A 19,510-nucleotide genomic window follows, 5' to 3' on the forward strand; every position below is an offset into this window, starting at 1 on the left:
TATCTAGTGGCGGATGGAGCCTAAACCAGCAATTCAAAATTGAAGATGCAGCTTATAGGCGCTTCAATCTTGCTTTCAGCTTTCACATCTTGCAGCATAAGGCTGGGGGACCAGCAACATGATGCCATCAGAAGATCGGTAATAGAAATATAAAAAATGCCGTAATTTTTATGGTAAAATCTTGTCCGTTGGATTGGTAAAGATTGAAATGGAGCGGAAAGCTGACATAAATTATCAAGCAAATATCAAGAGGTACAGCACAAATCAACTCGGAGAAAACTGGACAGAGTTGAGAGAATCACAGAACAGCAGCGGCATAACATTGTCATGGTTAATTCTAAGATAAACACTACCATCACGATTCCCAGGAAGATTGAAAACTGAAGCAGCAGAGCTTGCGCTCCATTACTGGCTGTCTGAATGTGGCTTCCGAGCAAAAAAGAAAAACAGTGGGGTGAAAATCTCCTTCCTGTAAGGCATAATAACAAAGTTCTGTCATTAACATGGTAGCAGAGGCACCAGGAAACCTCAAAATCATGAACTTAAAAAAAAATTATTTAAGAAAATTTTATCGGGCATTTTAAAATCCTGAGATTCTCTTGCTCATAAAACTATTTGTCAAGATGAGGAATCCGTCTCTACTATTTGTCAAGATAAGAAAAATTCAAGGCGGACGCATCCCACCCATGGGTCGATCTGCCCTTGTTACAAGCTGTCCTAAACTAAACTAGAAGGATGCGATAAAGGGTTTCTGTCTGTGGCTCAAAATGGTCTTGTATGGTGATCAATTTGGTAAAATACACGAGCACTATATGGGTTTAAATAATGGTCCAGAAAGGAAGTTAGCATGATAACAGAAATTAATACTCACCTTCCACCTTCAACCAATCCCTGTGCTGCCTTCTCAAGAAAATCTTGAACCCTTTGACTTCCTTTGGGTGCAACTCCTAAATATTCCAGGGCTTTGACCTGCAAGGTGATTTACCAGTTAACCATCCATGAGGGCTACAATAATCAGAAATATTCCACGCATTCGCATGCAAGTGGAGTGCCTAACAATAAGGTGATAACGGTATCGAGGACCAAACAGAATGGACCAACATTTACCATATTTCTTGTAAAGAATCTCCCGACAGCTGTTAAACGGAAGCTATTCAGTGAGAAGTGAGTTGTGTCCAAAGGCAGGTACCATGGCATAGGTGAGCCCACTGCAAGATCTTTTGACCATATGACCTTCAAAGGCAGAATAATAACGACCATTTATCATGATCAAATGTTTCAGATGTCAGTTATGAAAAAGAGAGAGAGATGGAGATTGTTCGCTGACCTCAAAACCAGCTTTCTTTAGAGCATCAATGCATTGCCCAGTCGACCTAATGTCTGGAAGGCCATCACCAATCTCTATTTCTGACTGCACCAATTAAAATATGTTAAATTCATGGTCATGAAGATAGAAATCACTAACAGAAAACAGGAGGCCTTTTTAGACAGCTAAAATATCTAACCTTAATTTTTTGATGTTCTTGGTCATGTGGATTGAAAGCATCAGTCATGCACCACTCATATGCAGCAAAACATTGTCCTGGCTTCAATACCCTGTAAATCTCACTGTAGCATCCATACTTTCAGAAAATACAGAATGTTACAAAGATCAGAGAGAGAGAGATGGCTATTTATATACATAATATACTTAGCTGTGATGCAAAATCATCAGAAAATATAAGTTGAGAGTTTTTCTAGGAACATACTGCATCTGGTGCATGGCATGTAGCTTCAATTGCATATACAGCGTCAAAACTGTTATCAGGGAATGGCATTTTCATGAAATCAGCCTGCATTATCAGCAAACAACTAAAATTATGCGTCGCCACGAAAAATAAAAATCATATCCTGCAACTCTTACATCACATGTAAATGTTGAAACTTTAAACCAAGTACAACAAATTGACAATACGAGAAGATGCACAAAAGTGCTTAATAGATAGGAACTTGAAGTTATATCAAGAACAGAATCAACCTTCAAAAAATCACATGTCCTGTCAACTCCTGCAATGCGATTGAGTTCCTGCAGAGTAATATAGGCGGTAAGCTTTAAAGCCATTTTGAAAACTTCATGGCTAACAAATCAAAAGTGAGAAAAACGGAAATCAAATAAAGTCAATCAATCTCAGATAATCCATCAATTACAAGCACACAATTCTTTTAACTGACATGGATGAAAAGGATAGTCATGCACCTTTCCCCTTGATATCTGATACTCGTTGTTGTTCAACCCTGTTACTGATGTTGAGCTGCAGCACATCACCACAAATTACGATATGCCCAAAGCACTCTCATGTATGGGAATTTAATGAAAAAAACGTGAACTTATTTGTCACAACCAAGAAGAACAGTAAGATTCCATCCAACTATTAGTGGTGGTGCTGCTTCCAGATAAGGCCAACCATTTGCATGATCCATGTTGCAAATACTACCACAAACATTTCTTATTGTAATGACAGAGCAAAGTAGGATACCAATCCAACAACTGGATCTACCACTTCTTCGAAATACCACCAAATCACTAGAAAAAATATGTCATAACAAGAAACAGAGTAGGATGCCTGTCCAACAAATATAGTTTCCTTGCTTCCAGCTAAGACAGACCATTTGTATGGTTTACGTCGAATGAATAAGAAGCTAGCAGGCAGTAGCAGCCATATATCATCCATACATTTTTTGAACTAATATAAAAGGCAGTATTGATAAGAACTTAATATCATATAGGGATTCAACAATAACTATAAAACAAATTCCAATATGATGCAATGACAGAACTGTGATGAAAGTCAGCATGCAGGTTAGAATAACTTAAATTTGCACCCTATTTCTTGCTGACATTATCAGGGAAAGGAAATTTCTGCCACTCACCTGAATCGCGCAATTTCTCTAAGAGGTCCACCAATTCCACATCCTACATCCAAAACCTAATTTAAGAAAAAAAGAGGTCAAGCCAATGCATCAACATTATTAAATAAAGCAGATCTCCTGTTGGTTTCGCAATATTCTGTAGAAGAGGTTAAACCTTCTGTCCAGGTTTCAGGCCAAGTTGCAAAGCAAGAAAGTGCTCATGTCGCTTGATGCTCTCACGGAGAGACTCCCCTTTGAATCTGAAACATGAAATGTTTCGTTTTTTATCAGCCTTATAAGCAGCGGTAGCAGCACAAAGTATGCCTGCAGAACTTCAATATAAAATGTAGAAGACAGTAAAAGGTACCTGGGTGCAAAATGGAAAGACTCCCCCCAGCCGAACTCATAAAAACTGGTAACAAGATCATAATATTTATTTACCTGAAATCCAAATGTGTTGAGTCAATAGGTATAGGTTAAATAATACTGTTTGGATCAGCAATTAGTTGGCATCCAAAAGAAAATAATCAGGTTATTCATATTTCAGCAAAAGATTTCAATTCTTCATATTCAAATAGAAACATTACAAAAAATAATCGTGCTGACACACATGTTAGCGTATCTAGCTGACTGATTTTAGTTAGGAGAATCTAACTTCATGACCAATAAACTTGAAAACAAGACATTATCCATCCTTGCTAAAGTTACATGGAAAAACTTCCATGGATGTTTCCAAAATATTGTTTCAAGAAATCTTTTTCATAGATCAGGTACTCTTTAAAATCTAACTGTTTGGTTTCAAGTACACTCATTTATATTGAGTAGTAACTCATTAGAGGAATAACAAGAAACTTAGCTTCTCTGAGATATATGTGCTATGAAATGAAATGGACTCTGCATGCAGTATGATGTTGATGTTTTTATGAATCAATAGAAAGTTCCAAGCATTATTCAATCAATTGGCACTTTCTCTACAGCAGTGAAAATGTATTGAAAAGGAAAATACTATAGTTCAAAATATGCACCCCTCTATGACTACCAATACGCAAGACGAAGCAAAAAAGTCTTCCGAAGCTAAACATATCAAGAAGGAAACTGAGAGCAGATTATTGAGGTCAATCATAAGAAGAAGTTAGCAACTTGATCTTCTCTTACCATGTCAGAGTAATTGGCTTTTCTGTCTTCCTCAGCACCTCCATAATAAACATGATACTTTTCATACCTGGATTGTCAATACAAGATTTTTATCACAATTTTTTTCAGTAAGATCCAAGAAAATTTAAGGATTGGAAAACCTAAAAGTTTACACATGCCAAGGAAGAATTTCTAGGAAGGTTTAATAAAACTCACAGCAAGATCATTCATGTAAATAAGCAGATCGATCATGTTATTCTGACACACCATTCCACACATTTCACTGATTCAATTATATTTGGAATTTTATTTACACTATATTGGATGGTTTCAATACTAGATTATACCAGCACCAAACTCAAAATTAGACCGAGTCTTTACCATAAACGACCATGCCTTCTATAGTAGGTCAGCAAAAATAATTGAAAAAAGGATCACGTACATGCAAAATTGAAATTCTATTCTTGCACAAAGGAGTGAGTCCAGGGATTTTTCATTTTTCCTTTATTTTTCAGGTTCTTGCTGGGAATTTTCCTAGAAAACAGGCCCTATCAATCGCCTACACAATCTAGAAACATTTTTGTGGTTCTTTTTTATCCCACTTCCAGGTACAACAACTAGAAGTCTGTTCACCTTTAAAAAAATTATAATAAGTACATAAAAACATGTAGTTTTTGGGATTTACTAAAAAGAATCAATAAAATAACACGCAAAAAATATTTAAATAAATAGCACAGTTTAGAAAGTCGCAGATAATATTTGTGATTCGCTAGTCATAACTGTCATTCGTGAATCTCTTAAATTGCAAAATTGTTGAACACAATATTCAACAAAGAAAGAGGTGAGAGGGAAAACAGAAAGAAAGAAAGAGATCCTGGAGACACACTGAAACTCCGATGACGACACCGCCAGTACCATTGAAAATATCTCAGCAAGATGAAATAAACGATACCAAGAAAGGTCATTAACGGTGATCGGATTGGGCCACATGAGCTGCCCCAAGGCAAGTGATCTTCGACACCTTTAGACGACTCGTGTGGCCTACTTCGTTCACCGTCTATAACCTTCTTTGGTATCGTTAGATTCATCTTGTCGAGATCTTTCTAACGGTACTGGTGATGTCTTCATCAAAACTTCGGTGTACTTACAGGGTTATTTTATTTTTTTTCCTTTTCTCTCTCTTAACTCTTCACAAATTACAAGGAGGAGAGACGAGAGAGAAAAAACAAAGAAAATAAAATAAAATAGCATTAGAGGCACACCGAAACTTTGATAATGACAACATCGGTATCGTTGAAAAAATCTCGACAAGATGAACCCAACGACAGCAAAAAAGATCACAAACAGTGAATGAAGTGGGTCTTACGAGTCGCCTAAAGTTATCGAGACTCACTTACCTTTGGGCCTCTCATGTGACCACTTTGATTACCTTTGGTGACCTTTCTTGATATCATTGGATTTATCTCGTCAAGATCTTTCCAACGGTATTAGTGCTATCATCATCAAAGTTTCAGTGTGACTATGAGGTTTTTTCTTTTTTCTTTTTTCTTTCATTTTTTTCTTTTCTTTTTATTATTGAATCTTATGTCCAGCAATTTTATAATTTGAGAGAGTCACATATAACACTTACAACTTGTGAATCACATATATCATCTATGTTATTTTTCTAAATATTTTTTTGAATTATTGACGCAGAAAAAAAATTAACAGAGAGATCTTTACATTCACCCTCAAAAGTTTATTTGGAATTCACCAGAAAATGAGAGAAAGTCTCAAAACTGTATTGAATATTTGGAATACAAAAGGTGCCTCTAAGGCAACTATTTATTCTACTTTTAACATGCATGATTAATTATATATATTGAATATTATTTAAATCTTAGCGTACATTACTCATGATCTTTTTATATTCACTATGCACCTATCAATTTGTGCTTCAAATTCCCATGCAAAGCGTTCTGCATCAATTATATTATTTTATAAAAAAACTTACCATGCTAGAATAAAAAAAAAAAAAAAACTTAGAACTCTAAACAGCCAGGAACACACTAAAGACGCGAGGGAAAACCCAATCATGGTTTCCTTTGACAAACACCATGTATATTGTATTCGTGATTGAAACTTGAAACGATAATTGTCTCTTTCGGGTCCCAGGTGGTGGTGATGCACGACACCAAGAAAGCGGTGAAAAATATTTTTTAAAGTATTTTTATTTTAAATATATTAAAATAATATTTTTTTATTTTTAAAAATTTATTTTTATATTAAGTTTTTATATTTTTGGTTTGGAAAAAAAATTATTACTATCAACTTCTACCACTTATGATTTCTGCACTCAAGAGAAATAAATGGTTGACATATAAGATTTAAGAAAGTGGGACCATGCGCGATTTTTCTTATGAAACCAGGCCGAAGCTCTGTAGTTAATGGTGTCACGAAACCTTGTGCAAGTCACAACCCCCACCTTCCAAAGTCAAATATTCCTCTAATAATTCTCAATATTGCAAAAGAAAAAAACATTTATCACAACGAGATCTAATAATCAAGCTAAAGAGAATGGAATTAAAACTTGAAATAGAGAGATAAAAAAAGAGACATTCTACGAAGAAACAGATTTTCTTTTGTTTTTTCTTTTTAAGAAAAAATGCATTTATCGAAATTTCTATACAACAAATCAAAACGTACAGTTTTGAACAACCAAAGTCTTCAAAATCGTTGTAGAGATACAGAGACAGGAAACAGAAAACTTCAACAGAGAAGAAAAATCTAAAAGAGCAAAATCCATGCATGTGAGAAAGAGGAGGTGGATTAAATCATGCATGCTAGGAGAAGGAAGAATACTTTTCAACGGAGGAGAGAACATCGCTTTTATCGATCTTTCCACCGAGACCGGAAGCGAGATCCAATGCACCAGCTTTCGACATTTCTCTTAGATTCCACCAAACAGAGATCTGAGACAAAAAAAAAACAGTGGAAACGGATTCTAGTTTTTTCGATGGAAATGCAAAATATTGTGATTGAGTGTGAGTGAGTCTGGAAAATTACATCGAAAGTTGAGATCGGGGGATGAGCCTTTTCTAATTTGTTCAGAGGGAGGCCTGAAGGGGAGAGGGGGGGAAGTGGAAGCTTATTTTGCTAAAAGTGGGATTTATATAGAGGGAGAGGTTTAAAGACTGGTGGCTAATTTGAGGAGAGGGAGTACACAAGTGGCTAATTATTACTTAGCCTTCGCATTAAATTCATGCGCCCCGCATGTTTTGAAATGGGATATAGGATGTTTTAAAGTTGTTTTTGTTTATAAATATATTAAAATAATATTTTTTAATATTAGTATATTAAAATAAAAAACAATTAAAAATTTGAATTTTTAAGAAATATCATTTAAAATACAATCTCAAATAACCCGTGAGGTTAATTTGGTAAATGTCAACTGTTTTGACTAAGTAAAACTAGAGGTTAAGGAATTGGTGATAATATTTTTAATAGATTGTGTTTTCTGTTTATAAATTTGATCTTTAGAGGAAGCTCATCCACAAATGTTTGTTTGATGTGATGAGATGTTCCTTGATTTTTCGTGTGGAGCAAAATAAGTATTGTCAGACCCTATGATGATGCCATGAATTGTGATTTTTTAGAATTACTACCGTGCCGTTATTTTTAGAATTTAGATAAATTATTTCTCCAAAAATAAAAGTATAGAATTTGGAGAAACTCGTGATTTCCATTTTTCACAAATATAAATATAAATCAAATTAAATGCTGTTTGGAGTACAAATTCAATGCACATCTAGGTGTAGGAGTGAACATTTTCGGTTCGGTTTGGTTTTTATTAAAAAATAACCAAACTGAAATTTAAAAAAAAAAAAAAACTGAAACCGGTTTAAACCGACCGGTTTCGGTTCGGTTCGGTTTTTTAGGACAAAAACTGGTTCAAACCGGTTCGCCTCGGTTTTGGCCCGGTTTTTTTTGGTTTTGGCTCTGTTTTTCCGGTTTGGCTCGGTTTTTTTTTGTTTGGGTTCGGTTCGGTTTTTTGCTTATAAAACCGAAACAGAACCGAACCGGTCGATTTTTTTTAAATTTTAATTGGTTTAATCGGTTTTTTTTTACGGTTTGGTTTTTTAATTTTTAATTTTCTTGGTTTAATTAATTTTTTAGTTTTTTTACCCATTCTAGGTGTTGTTTCTAGTATCGGCATGAGAACACGGTTAAAATTAATGGTAGGAAATGTCATTTTATGGAGGTCACGCCTCTAGTATTTTTAATTTCTTGTATTTCTAAAGCTGAGGATGATGCAACATGTTGTTGTTATTAATTAACAAAAACTAAAAAAAACTGGGAGGCTGCCGATGCTTGAACCTCCTACGAGTTTTTAACTTTTCAAACCTTTTTTTCTTTTAATTGCAACTTTTTATAGTTCAATTGTATAAGATTAGATTTCAAATTATAGTATAAATACAAATTTAAAAGATAAAGGATTGAGATATAAAATGCACAAAAAAATACCAGACTCGTCTTAAAAAACAATTGGTTGATGGAAATCCAATAACAAAAAAAAAATCAAGTTTAGTATCAATGAGTTTTATTTAACGAGAAAAATTTGATAATAATAGTTTTTCTCTATAAACATGCCTAGAAGAAAGATCAAATTCCATTTATACTTTTAGGTTCGGTTAATCTTGTTTTTCTTAGATGATTTTAAGCTATTTTGATGTTGGTAAGTGATTCAGGAAGGTTTTGTTGTGTTTATTATGTGTTTTTGATAAGAAAGTTGAAAAATAAATTTTAATCCAGAAAACCCTATTCTATAATTCTTGACTACTACAGTGGTGGTTGGATTCCGAGTTGCATAGTAGCGAGTGACGAGTCACTAATTTTTTAAAAAAAAATAAAAAATGAACAACATGCAATATGCCACTTATAAAAGAAGAAAAATTAGCTTTGGAGTGCGGGCCTGACACAGGATTACACGACTAAGTTTTTTTTAGGCCCTGATATTTTATATATATATATTGAAAGAAAATTTAGTCCAATCTACAAAATATTACGCGAAGCAAACTAGTGGTACCTATTTACATTTAGGCTCTAGCTAGCTTCTCAAATTAGAATGAGTAGTGAGAGTTTTCAAATATTATTGTCGAGTAATGCGGCATGTTGATCGGAAAATGTTTACAAAATCATTGTCGGTAAATCTACAGGGATTTAAGATCATAGCTAATCCTTACCTTCCATGCTATACATCATTTGATAAGAACTTGTGAGCGTACCTTGGCATTAATTTTTACAAGTATTTTGTCGTCAAATATATTTTCTTGAATTAAAATAAAAGAAGGTCTTGAATTTAATTACTAGCGTTTTGTCCACACCGACGGATGGTTAAGAGACTTTACAATTTAGCGAGAGCCGTACGGAGTGAGAAAACAGAAAAGTCTTGGCGGAAGAAAAAAAAGTGAAGGAGACACCAAGAAAGACAGCAGCACTGATAAAATCGTTTTTATTGTTTGACAACAAGACGATTCCTTGTTCCTGCCAGCCACCGCTGCACGTCGTGTATCGTACAGCACGTGCATTTCGATCCATGTCAGAGGAGATGGACTGAAAGCGGATTTTTTTTTAAAAACAAATGAGCACTTTTTTTTTAATTGGTAAAATAAGAGAAAGAAAAAAAACCAGAGACACGATACGATATCATCAATTAATCTACCGACACTGAGAAAGCCATCAATCGTGATTGGAATATTCCGTCTAAATATAACAGACGGCTCACTAGTCTTGGAAAATAAGTGTGGGTGGCTTTTTTTTTATTTTCTTGATGTTATTAGATTTATTAATTTTTTTAAAATTATGTTGATTAAACTAATAAGAAAAAATACCGCTCAAAGTGATGCACTCTGGTCACTCGATCCTAAACCTAAACCAATATAATTAAGGGAGTGTTTGGGAATACGATGCAAACCTTATTCTTAAAAATTTTGAAATTTTTTTTTTTGTGTTTTTGTTTAAAATAATTTTTTTTATGTTTTTAAATTATTTTGATGTGATGATATCAAAAATAATTTTTAAAAAATAAAAATAAATATTTTAATATATTTCTGAAAAAAAACATTTTAAATCACTATAAAAAAAATTGAATTCTAAAATCATGGTTGGACATATCGAATGATCTAGTCCAAAAATTCTATTTTGGAAGCAGGCTTTTGCTAGGCTTCGGCCCGGTTACTTTATTACAGGACGACAACATATCGAGGTTTTGGTCCAACATATCCATGGTCAACCGAGTCCAGCTTGTGCGTACCACAACTAATTTTATGAACTCTAAAATTAACAATTATATAAACTTTCATTAATTATTATATAATTAACTATATAATTCAAATTTGAAACCACCGAGAAAGCGAGCGTTTTGTCCACACCGATGGATGGTTAAGAGACTTTACAATTTAGCGAGAGCCGTACGGAGTGAGAAAACAGAAAAGTCTCGGCGGAAGAAAAAAAAGTGAAGGAGACACCAAGAAAGACAGCAGCACTGATGAAATCGTTTTTATTGTTTGACAAGAAGACGATTCCTTGTTCCTGCCAGCCACCGCTGCACGTCGTGTATCGTACAGCACGTGCATTTCGATCCATGTCAGAGGAGATGGACTGACAGCGGAGGTTTTTTAAAAATCAAATGAGCACTTTTTTTTAATTGGTAAAATAAGAGAAGAGAAAAAAAAATCAGAGACACGATACAATTGATATCATCAATTAATCTACCGACACTGAGAAAGCCATCAATCGTGATTGGAATATTCCGTCTAAATATAACAGACGGCTCACTAGTCTTGGACAATAAATGTGAATGGCTTTTTTATTTTATTTTCTTGATGTTATTAGATTTATTAATTTTTTTTAAATTATGTTGATTAAACTAATAAGAAAAAATACCGCTCAAAGTGATGCACTCTGGTCACCCGATCCCAAACCTAAACCAATATAATTAAGGGAGTGTTTGGGAATACGATGCAAACCTTATTCTTAAAAATTTTGAAATTTTGTTTTTTGTGTTTTTGTTTAAAATAAATTTTTTTTTATGTTTTTAGATTATTTTGATGTGATGATATCAAAAATAATTTTTAAAAAATAAAAATAAATATTTTAATATATTTCTAAAAAAAACATTTTAAATAACTATAAAAAAAATTGAATTCTAAAATCATGGTTGGACATATCGAATGATCTAGTCCAAAAATTCTATTTTGGAAGCAGGCTTTTGCTAGGCTTCGGCCCGGTTACTTTATTACAGGACGACAACATATCGAGGTTTTGGTCCCACATATCCATGGTCAACCGAGCCCAAGCCAAGTTGTCATAAACTCATAGAAGTTGCAGGCTACGTAAAGGCATAAAGTGTTGAAATTAAAATTCTAAACCCCATCAGTATTTTATTGTAGGGCTAGATTTATTGCACATTGAATTGCTACGGTGCAATGATATATTTGCCTTTCATGACAAAAACTAAATGACCGGTTTTTGGGAATAAAAGGATCTTTTTCAAGGAATTTATTTGTTATTATAAAATTAATCGAGGTTATAATAGTATATTAACTTTTTTTGCATAGTTAAAATGATATAAATACTTTTTAAAAGAAAATAACAAGTTAAGAGGGGCTTTCCATTTTCTTTTTAAAAAATAGTAAAAATACTTCATTATCTTTTACATTAAAAAAAATAAAGAAGACATCAACAAGTATTTTGGTCTTTTCATCATGGTTATTTTGTTATAATCTATTTAAATTATAGGCAAATCAGTCTTTTATAAAAATAAAAATAATATTAAAAAAAAGTAATTGATGTGTCCATGGAGTGGACATTGCACGCGCCCTTTAGGCGGCGTGTCTAGTTACTTACAGCGGCCAAAAACACCCAAACACCATGTCTTCTGAAGCATTCAGTGACAACGCACTAATTAGGAGGCACGTGTGGTTAAATTCATGACGGTGGGATTTATTTCTCCCCTCTATTTTCTCTTCCCTTTCTTTAAAACTCACACTTGATTAGCCAAAATTCAGAGTTATATTCCCATTTATTTTTTCTTTCAATTATGGTCCTCATTCATTTAATTGCTCTTTTTTGTACTTTTCTAATTTTATTTTATTTTTCAATTTAGTCCTTCATTATTTTATTTCATTAGTTTTTATATCAAATTTAGTTCTCATTGTTTTGATTGTTATTTGCTTCTTTTTTTTATTTTTTTATGATTGAGAATTATATTCATGGTTTTTTTTGTTGTTTTTGCCTTATATGGAGTCATCATGGTCTCATGATCTTGGTCACTGGTTTTGAATATTAGTCCGATTTAACTTCAGGTTTTTTTAAAAAAAATTATATTTTTTTCTCAATTTTCTCATTTAACAGTAAGTTATTGGATCTTGATCCTTCTAATTTTTTTGCTTTCTTTTCTATAAGATTATCCCACGTCACGAGTTAGTTAAGCTAGCTAAGGTTGACTCATATTTTTTTAAATGTTTTTTTTTTAATTTTATCATTTGAAATAAGACTATTAGGCCTTAAACTTTTTGATTTTTTTTTCTTCTTTTCTTTCTATAGGATTATCCTCAGTTGCGGGTTAGTCAAGTTAACAAAGGTTAACTTAATTTTTTTTCAATGTTTTTTAATTTATTTAACTTTGATTTTTTTTCTAAATCTTTTTTTTAATAATTTTTTTTTATCTCAATATCATGTTGCGGTGGTGGATTAGTAGAGTGAATTCAGGTTGACTTGGGTTTTTTTCTTTAACGTTTTTTTTTTAAAAAAATTTATGATTTAATATTAGGTTATTGAAGCTCAATATCCTAGTATCATATTCTAGGTCACGTGTTAATTAAGCTAACCCGGATTATCATAGCCTGAACATTTATTTTTACGTTAGAAAAATTTGACTTAATCTGCAATATAGAATGAGCAAAAAAAATCTAGTATTTTCCTAATTAATGACAATTTCTTATTCGCCGTGTTTTCTTGATTACCATAAAATTCATGCTCAAATTATTAAAAAGGAATTTGTGTTTTTCAAGTTCCAAGCAAATATATTATTTAAAACATTTTCTTAGAATTTCACAATTCATTCCCAAAGTAATAATGCTGTTTATTGCCGGAATATTGTCTTTTATACTTTCTATCTTGATAAGGACCCACCCCAATTCAAACAATCAAATTCTTTTTTGTTTTATGAAAATAATTATGTTGTCGTACTCGGTCTCGTTTATTTACTGCAAAGTAATTTTTCAAAAAATAATTTTTTTAGAAAATAAATTATTTTCCAATGTTTGGTAGTGTCATGAAAAATAAGTTGGAAAACATTTTCCAGTATTTGGTTATTTTATGAAAAATAAGCTGGAAAATAACTTATTAATATTTTATTTTCTTATCCAATTTATTAAAATAATAAGGAATAAATCTTACAAATTAAAAAATTGAATGGGAATGAAATTGAAAAAAAAATCTAATTTCATAAATTATCTCAAGTAAAATAAATAATAATCAAAATAATAGAGATCAAATCTAACAAATAAAAAAACTAAAAGATGATGAAATTAAAATAATAATAATAATTAAAATTTCATAAATTATTTCAAATAAAATAAGTAACAATAAAAAAAATAGTGATCAAATTTGATAAATAAAAAATTTCAATTAAAAAATGATAAGAGAAAAACAAATAACAATCATAAAAATAAGGACCAAAGTTAATATAAAAATCAAATCAAATCAAATTTTAAGGGATAAAATTAAAAAAAAAGAGATTCAAACAAAATATATATTAATCAAAAGTTTGAGGACCAAATTTGATATAATCAACAAATAATATGATATTTCTAAATTTTTTACAACTTCTAAAAAGTGTTTTCCGCTCAAAATAAAAGGGAAATACTTTCATGAAAATAAAGTCAAATTTTTCTTTGACTGAAAAGTATTTTTCATTTACCAACTTTTCTAATGGCAAACAAACACAGGAAAGTTTGGAAAGTGGTTTCCAGAAAACCATTTCTGGGCAAACAAACGCCCCCTTAATATTTTGTAGTCAAAATAATAAAAATAATTTTTATATATCAAAATTAAGTTTTTTTTAGATTGTAATTAATCTATTTATATAAAAAACAATTTTCCTGGTTTTTGTAATCAAGCTCGAAGCAAATCTATTTATCATCACGCTATTTTTAGATGCATCCAAAGTTATATTGAAAAGTTATAATCTAGAACTTCTCAAAAGGTGATATTTATGTTCTGTTGCATTAAGAATCTCATTCTCATTATGAGCATATTTATTGATTGGTAAAAAGAAAGAAAGATATCTCAAAGATTTTAGATGACTAATTGCCAATTTTTCATCTTATTTATCACTACTTCCTTATCTAATAAATTACTCTCACGACAATCATCTAAGTGGTGGTCTAGTGATAAGAGCTTGAGACCAAGAGATTTGCTCTTTCTGTGGTCTCATGTTCGAGCCATGTGATTACTCATATGATGATCACTGGAGGCTTACATGATCGTTAATTTCAGGGCCCGTGGAATTAGTCGAGGTACGCGCAAAGTGACCTGGACACCCACATTAAACTTAAAAAAAAAAAAAGAATTACTCTCACGACGATACATTACCAAGAGCTAATTGTACCGGGGAAATCACTATAGACGCATACTTACGGGAACTGTTCACTAGAATAGTGAAATGATGATTTTGCTAAAAATATCACTTTCTAACCATTTGACAGCCCGTTAGTTTTAAGAAAATAATAATCATATCCATCTGATTAGTCTGATTATTTTATTAAATTTGTCTAGTTATTTTAAGAAACAATTAAATTATTTTTAATATTAAAAAAATAGATATTTTTAACCACAAACCTTTCATCTTTATAACTCATTTTCTTTTTCTTTTTTCCTTACTTCATGTCATTTAACTGTAATTTATATTATATTATTTCAATTTGTCCTAGTTTAATATTTTTTTTTTACATTTTAAAATATTTTAACCGGAGCTTATAGCCCGCACATGGGCCTTTATTTTTTTTTTCTAGGTTGATGGGGCGGGTGACGTGTCGGCCGCCCCATTTCAACTAAAAAAAAGACGATGTGTCGTCTGAAATCTCTAGATTTTAACCACTGTGCTGGCCAGAAAAATAAAATGCTAGTTTTTTTTTTAAAAAAAAATCTATTTTGACCCAAAACACCTTAGAAACCTTATTAAACCAACTTATAACCTCTAAAAAAACACACAAAAAAACCACCTTAAAACCTAAAAACAACTCGAAACCAAAAATCTTCTCAAACTCAGATATGTTTTTAAGCATTTTCAAGATAAAAAAAAAAAACATCTAATTTGAACTCCCCTCATCATATGGAACCATTTAATATTTAAATCAACTATTTTGATGGTTGGAATCATCATAATAATAAACTTTTCTCTTTAAATCAGAAATCGACGAGCTCCTCTCTCTCATCCCATCCAAAAAGAACTGAAAAATAATGAAAATAAATTTTGACATTAAAATTAACATTTCTAAAATTAAAGGAACCGATCACCTAATAGTTAAAAAAAAAATAAGAGATTAAAATGTACTTTTTAATCAAATTTAAAAATCATTATCAATTTTACTCGTATTTTTTTATTTTAGTTTTATGTCATTTAATTCAACTTTTTTTGCCTTAAAAACATGCAATTTGATGTTAATTTAGATTTAAAAAAGTTTAATTGTGGAAAGAAAATTCACTGCTCTAATTTACTGTAATTTATGAGAGAATAAATAGTAATAATAGCCAAAAATGTTTTCCCTAACATGATTTATTTTATGTTAATAAATTAACTCTATTCTATTTTAAATGCAGCACAAAAGGAAAATCTAGTCGATACTTTGACGATGCAATTCGTCGGTAGGAAAGCTTAAAAAACGAAAAAGGAAAGGAAAGCACAAAACTCAATTCAAAACTACGTGGCAAGTTTTAACTGGCCACTTGACCGCATCGGTGAAAAACAGACCACAAAACCGAAAAAAACGAATAAACCCTTTTCCCTCGAGCTTTTGACTGCTGGAAACAGATAAAGAGGAATGAATTGATCTTCTCAACAACCATCTCTACCTTTAAAACAGCAGCGTTTTACCCCAGTTCACCGGTTCGTTCCAATTGTAAGTATTTCATTTGGTTTCTGATAATTTTGAATTCTTTTTTCTGCGTTTTTTTTTTGTTGTTGTTGCTGTTTAGATATACGTAAACAATTAAAAAAGGCGTCAAATTCAGCTAAATTAGTTCATTTATCGCTTCTTTTATATCTACAAACGATTGAAGAACTGTAGCTGATCATTGTTGTACGACTTGCCAGGAAATCTATATTGCTTGAGCTATTTTTTATATATAAAAAAATTAAATTTAGCGTGAAATGGATAATGACAATGATTTCACCTTTTGCCAGGTATTTACATTTCCACTGATTTCCTTATTTTGTTTAATTAATTATTTAATTACAGCTACCCTTTGTTTTTCATGAAATAATTTCGACTACCCGGTGTCCTTGTAATTTATGTTCATGAAATTAGGTGGGATTGCCTGTTGATAAAAATGAACTCGAGGCGGAGAATCTTGCATCGGATATTGGGGGCATAATTATTAAAGATGGATTTTCTAACGGCACTAATAGTAGTCAGGGTGGTGGTGTTGTGTGGAGAGATAGCTTGCCTAGTGATGCTGATTCCAAGAACGAGAGAACCGTTGGTTCTCTGTCTTTCAATGTTATTGATGCATCGGCTCGGGGAGAGTCAAGTGGAGTTCCTAGACAAGTGGCATCTGGAAATGCTGGAACTTCAGCTAAGAATTTTGATGAAAAGAAAGTTTCTGCTAGGAAGCCTGTGGCTCGAAGTAAGGTTCCGTTTGAGAAAGGTTATAGCCAAATGGATTGGCTTAAACTCACTCGAACTCATCCTGATCTTGCAGGTATAAAATTGCAAATTTGTTGTCAATGTGTTTCTTTAGTCTTTTTCTGTATCCTTCAGGTTTTAATGTGGAATTCTTACCAGTAACTTAACATATAGTCTGGATTTTTTTTTACTTGTCGCATCATTGCTATTTTCCATCTTTAAAGCCTTTGTATTGAGTTTTCCTCGAAGGATTTGTTAATATCCCTGTTGTAGCTCATCGTGTAAGCATCAATTGAGAAGCATGCTCGCACCTTGAGATTCTTCTCCTTGTAATTTAAGCAAGTGTGGTCTTAACATGATTCCACACTAACTTTGCAAACATGTATTCATGGCAAAATATGTTTTAGTTGATGCAAATTTACTGAACTGGTATAGTTATTGGGGGATGTATCACAATCATGATCAAAATCCACTTTGAGTTTGAACACCTTCACATGAAAATATGAGCATTTGCTGTAAATGTATGTTGTGGATCTTTCTGTTTCAACAAGGCTTTAAAACATTTCTCATCTGCTTCTGTACTTGCATGGTTATGTGTGCAAAACAATGATACTTGCACATCATATCTCAACATATTTTGAAGACATTTGATGGTCAAATTTACATCCATGAGCTGTTTGATTATAGAAAAATGTCATTATGGAAGGCGCCTTAAGTCTAGTTACATCAGTATATTGTTTGTGGATAGTTTTTCTTTTCCTTCTTCATTTTCCTCTTAGGAAGGAGTTGTCTACATAGCTAAGTTCTAACAAGTAGGCATTTGAAGATCATTCTTTTTGAAAGTTTTAATATATTTCCAAATCGTGCTCCTTACTTTTCCGCCTTCCCTCTTGTTGTGCTTTAGTGACAACAAGATTTGCTATTGTGAAGTGCTTCGCTCTGTGAACTAATGAAAATAACATCTGATTGTTTTTTTAATTTCACCTATGTGACAACTGGAATGCTATTCAGCTTTCACTTCATGATTTATAAATTGTGTTTCCAGGATTGAAGGGACAGTCCAACAAGAGGCTTATTTCCATGGATGAAGTTAAACTACACCAAACAGAAGGATCCATGTGGACTGTTTTAAAAGGTCGTGTCTACAATTTGTCTCCATACCTCAAGTTTCATCCAGGAGGTGTGTGCATTATCTTATGTCCATACATAAAATATTTTGTGATTTTAGTTTTGCATACCTTAATTAAAATTGAATGACTTCATTACTGTTGCTTCTTACAATATCTCCAATATGTATATGATTTACATGTATTAGACTATCAGTTGTTTGAATTAGACATGTACAATCGCATGCACAAGCACATATCATGGACACGCGGATCACGATGATTAGTTAATCATGCCTGAAGCACCATAAGGTGCTCTTCCTCTGTTGGTCTATCTATTATGCAGCACCAGCCTGTTTCACCTTTCAATTGCATAATGATCTGCATATAATCTGCAAAAGTTTGCCTCCCATGCCATAACTAAAATAGTAAAATACAGCTTAGTTATGGAGGCTTTTTTCATTTCAAGAGACACTGCCATATGGTGTCTGTGCTGCTGTCCATTTGTTAGAGTTTCGTATTCTCATTATTTGCTATGATTATTTGACAAACTCCCTTTTTTCAGGTGCTGATATACTGATGAAGGCAGTAGGAAAAGACTGTACATCTTTATTCAGTATCCTTTTATGGATTCTTTTTCTTGGTGATTTTTAGAGGGTGTGACCAAAGATGAATTTGTGCATTATTTTTTCTTTGAAGCTATTATTTAAACTGGATGACCCAACATTGAGTTATCTTCTATTTCAGCATTGACCTCGCTAGCCATGGCCAAGCTCAATCCTTAGAAAAGTCTATCAGTTTAGTTTAAGTCTATCTTGATTAAGAAGCTGTACTTTGTGATTTCGCTTTCAAGGGTAAAAAAGGGAACAGATTTCCAATGCATGGACAAGATTTCTGTTTTTAAACTGTTAAGATTTGCTGCACAAATTGCAATCCTCAACTCTTTATTTCAGACAAATACCATGCCTGGGTGAATGCTGAATTCTTGCTGGAGAAGTGCCTCGTGGGCACTTTGGATGCAGGTCAGTGAAGACAGCTTATCTTAGCCATTTTGACATGATGATCTCGTGAAGCAAAGTTAAATCTGTAATTTTCCTATTGAAACTTTGTAAGCTTATCATGGCAGTTATGTCCTAACATTTTTTGGATAGGGGCAATAACACTATCCCGGTTGGCTGACAGGGTTCCTTGTATTTGTTACGTACAAGATTGTCATCCGCAACATAAATGTATTAACATTATTGATATGATAAATAATTATGTTCACACACTTCTCTGTGAAATTACTTTCAATGCTGTTGGGATGGTGATATTTCCTCCTTTTCTCTTTTTTTTTTCTTTCTTTTTTTGGTTATAGACGGTCCTGGAGAACAGGGTTAATGATGAATACTGAATGTAACAAACGAATTGAGTGCTGCTGCTGATTTTTTTGGGCTTTTTGGTCCCTTCTGTTTTCGAGAGAAACAGAGAGAGTCACACGGGACGATGAAC

At 32.5% G+C, this 19,510-nt stretch overlaps 2 protein-coding genes across 3 annotated transcripts; one reads left to right on the plus strand and one right to left on the minus strand.

Annotated features, from left to right (window-relative positions):
- Window positions 1-209: 209 nt before the first annotated feature.
- On the minus strand, window positions 210-7,235 carry LOC18095100 (cycloartenol-C-24-methyltransferase). Of its 2 annotated transcripts, XM_024605062.2 has the most exons (14): window positions 7,069-7,235; window positions 6,865-6,974; window positions 4,045-4,111; window positions 3,257-3,330; window positions 3,065-3,149; window positions 2,911-2,966; window positions 2,237-2,291; window positions 2,018-2,065; window positions 1,749-1,832; window positions 1,506-1,622; window positions 1,328-1,411; window positions 1,108-1,233; window positions 872-969; window positions 210-469 (listed from the first exon to the last, which is right to left on the minus strand). In XM_024605062.2, exons 2-14 carry the CDS (start codon window positions 6,945-6,947, stop codon window positions 406-408), a joined length of 1,041 nt encoding a protein of 346 aa, XP_024460830.1. In that variant the 5' UTR covers window positions 6,948-6,974; window positions 7,069-7,235; the 3' UTR covers window positions 210-405. The 2 variants fall into 2 exon arrangements, with proteins under 2 accessions (XP_024460830.1, XP_006369618.2); XM_006369556.3 differs by having other exon boundaries at window positions 6,865-7,166.
- An 8,763-nt stretch (window positions 7,236-15,998) lies between these two features.
- Window positions 15,999-19,312, plus strand: LOC7463841 (cytochrome b5 domain-containing protein RLF). The gene is made up of 6 exons (XM_002298384.4): window positions 15,999-16,187; window positions 16,382-16,471; window positions 16,596-16,989; window positions 17,959-18,093; window positions 18,585-18,635; window positions 18,973-19,312. Exons 2-6 carry the CDS (start codon window positions 16,439-16,441, stop codon window positions 19,047-19,049), a joined length of 690 nt encoding a protein of 229 aa, XP_002298420.1. The 5' UTR covers window positions 15,999-16,187; window positions 16,382-16,438; the 3' UTR covers window positions 19,050-19,312.
- The last annotated feature ends 198 nt before the right edge of the window (window positions 19,313-19,510 follow it).

Source organism: Populus trichocarpa, chromosome 1 (genome assembly GCF_000002775.5).
Source record: "Populus trichocarpa isolate Nisqually-1 chromosome 1, P.trichocarpa_v4.1, whole genome shotgun sequence".
NCBI lineage: Eukaryota > Viridiplantae > Streptophyta > Magnoliopsida > Malpighiales > Salicaceae > Populus > Populus trichocarpa.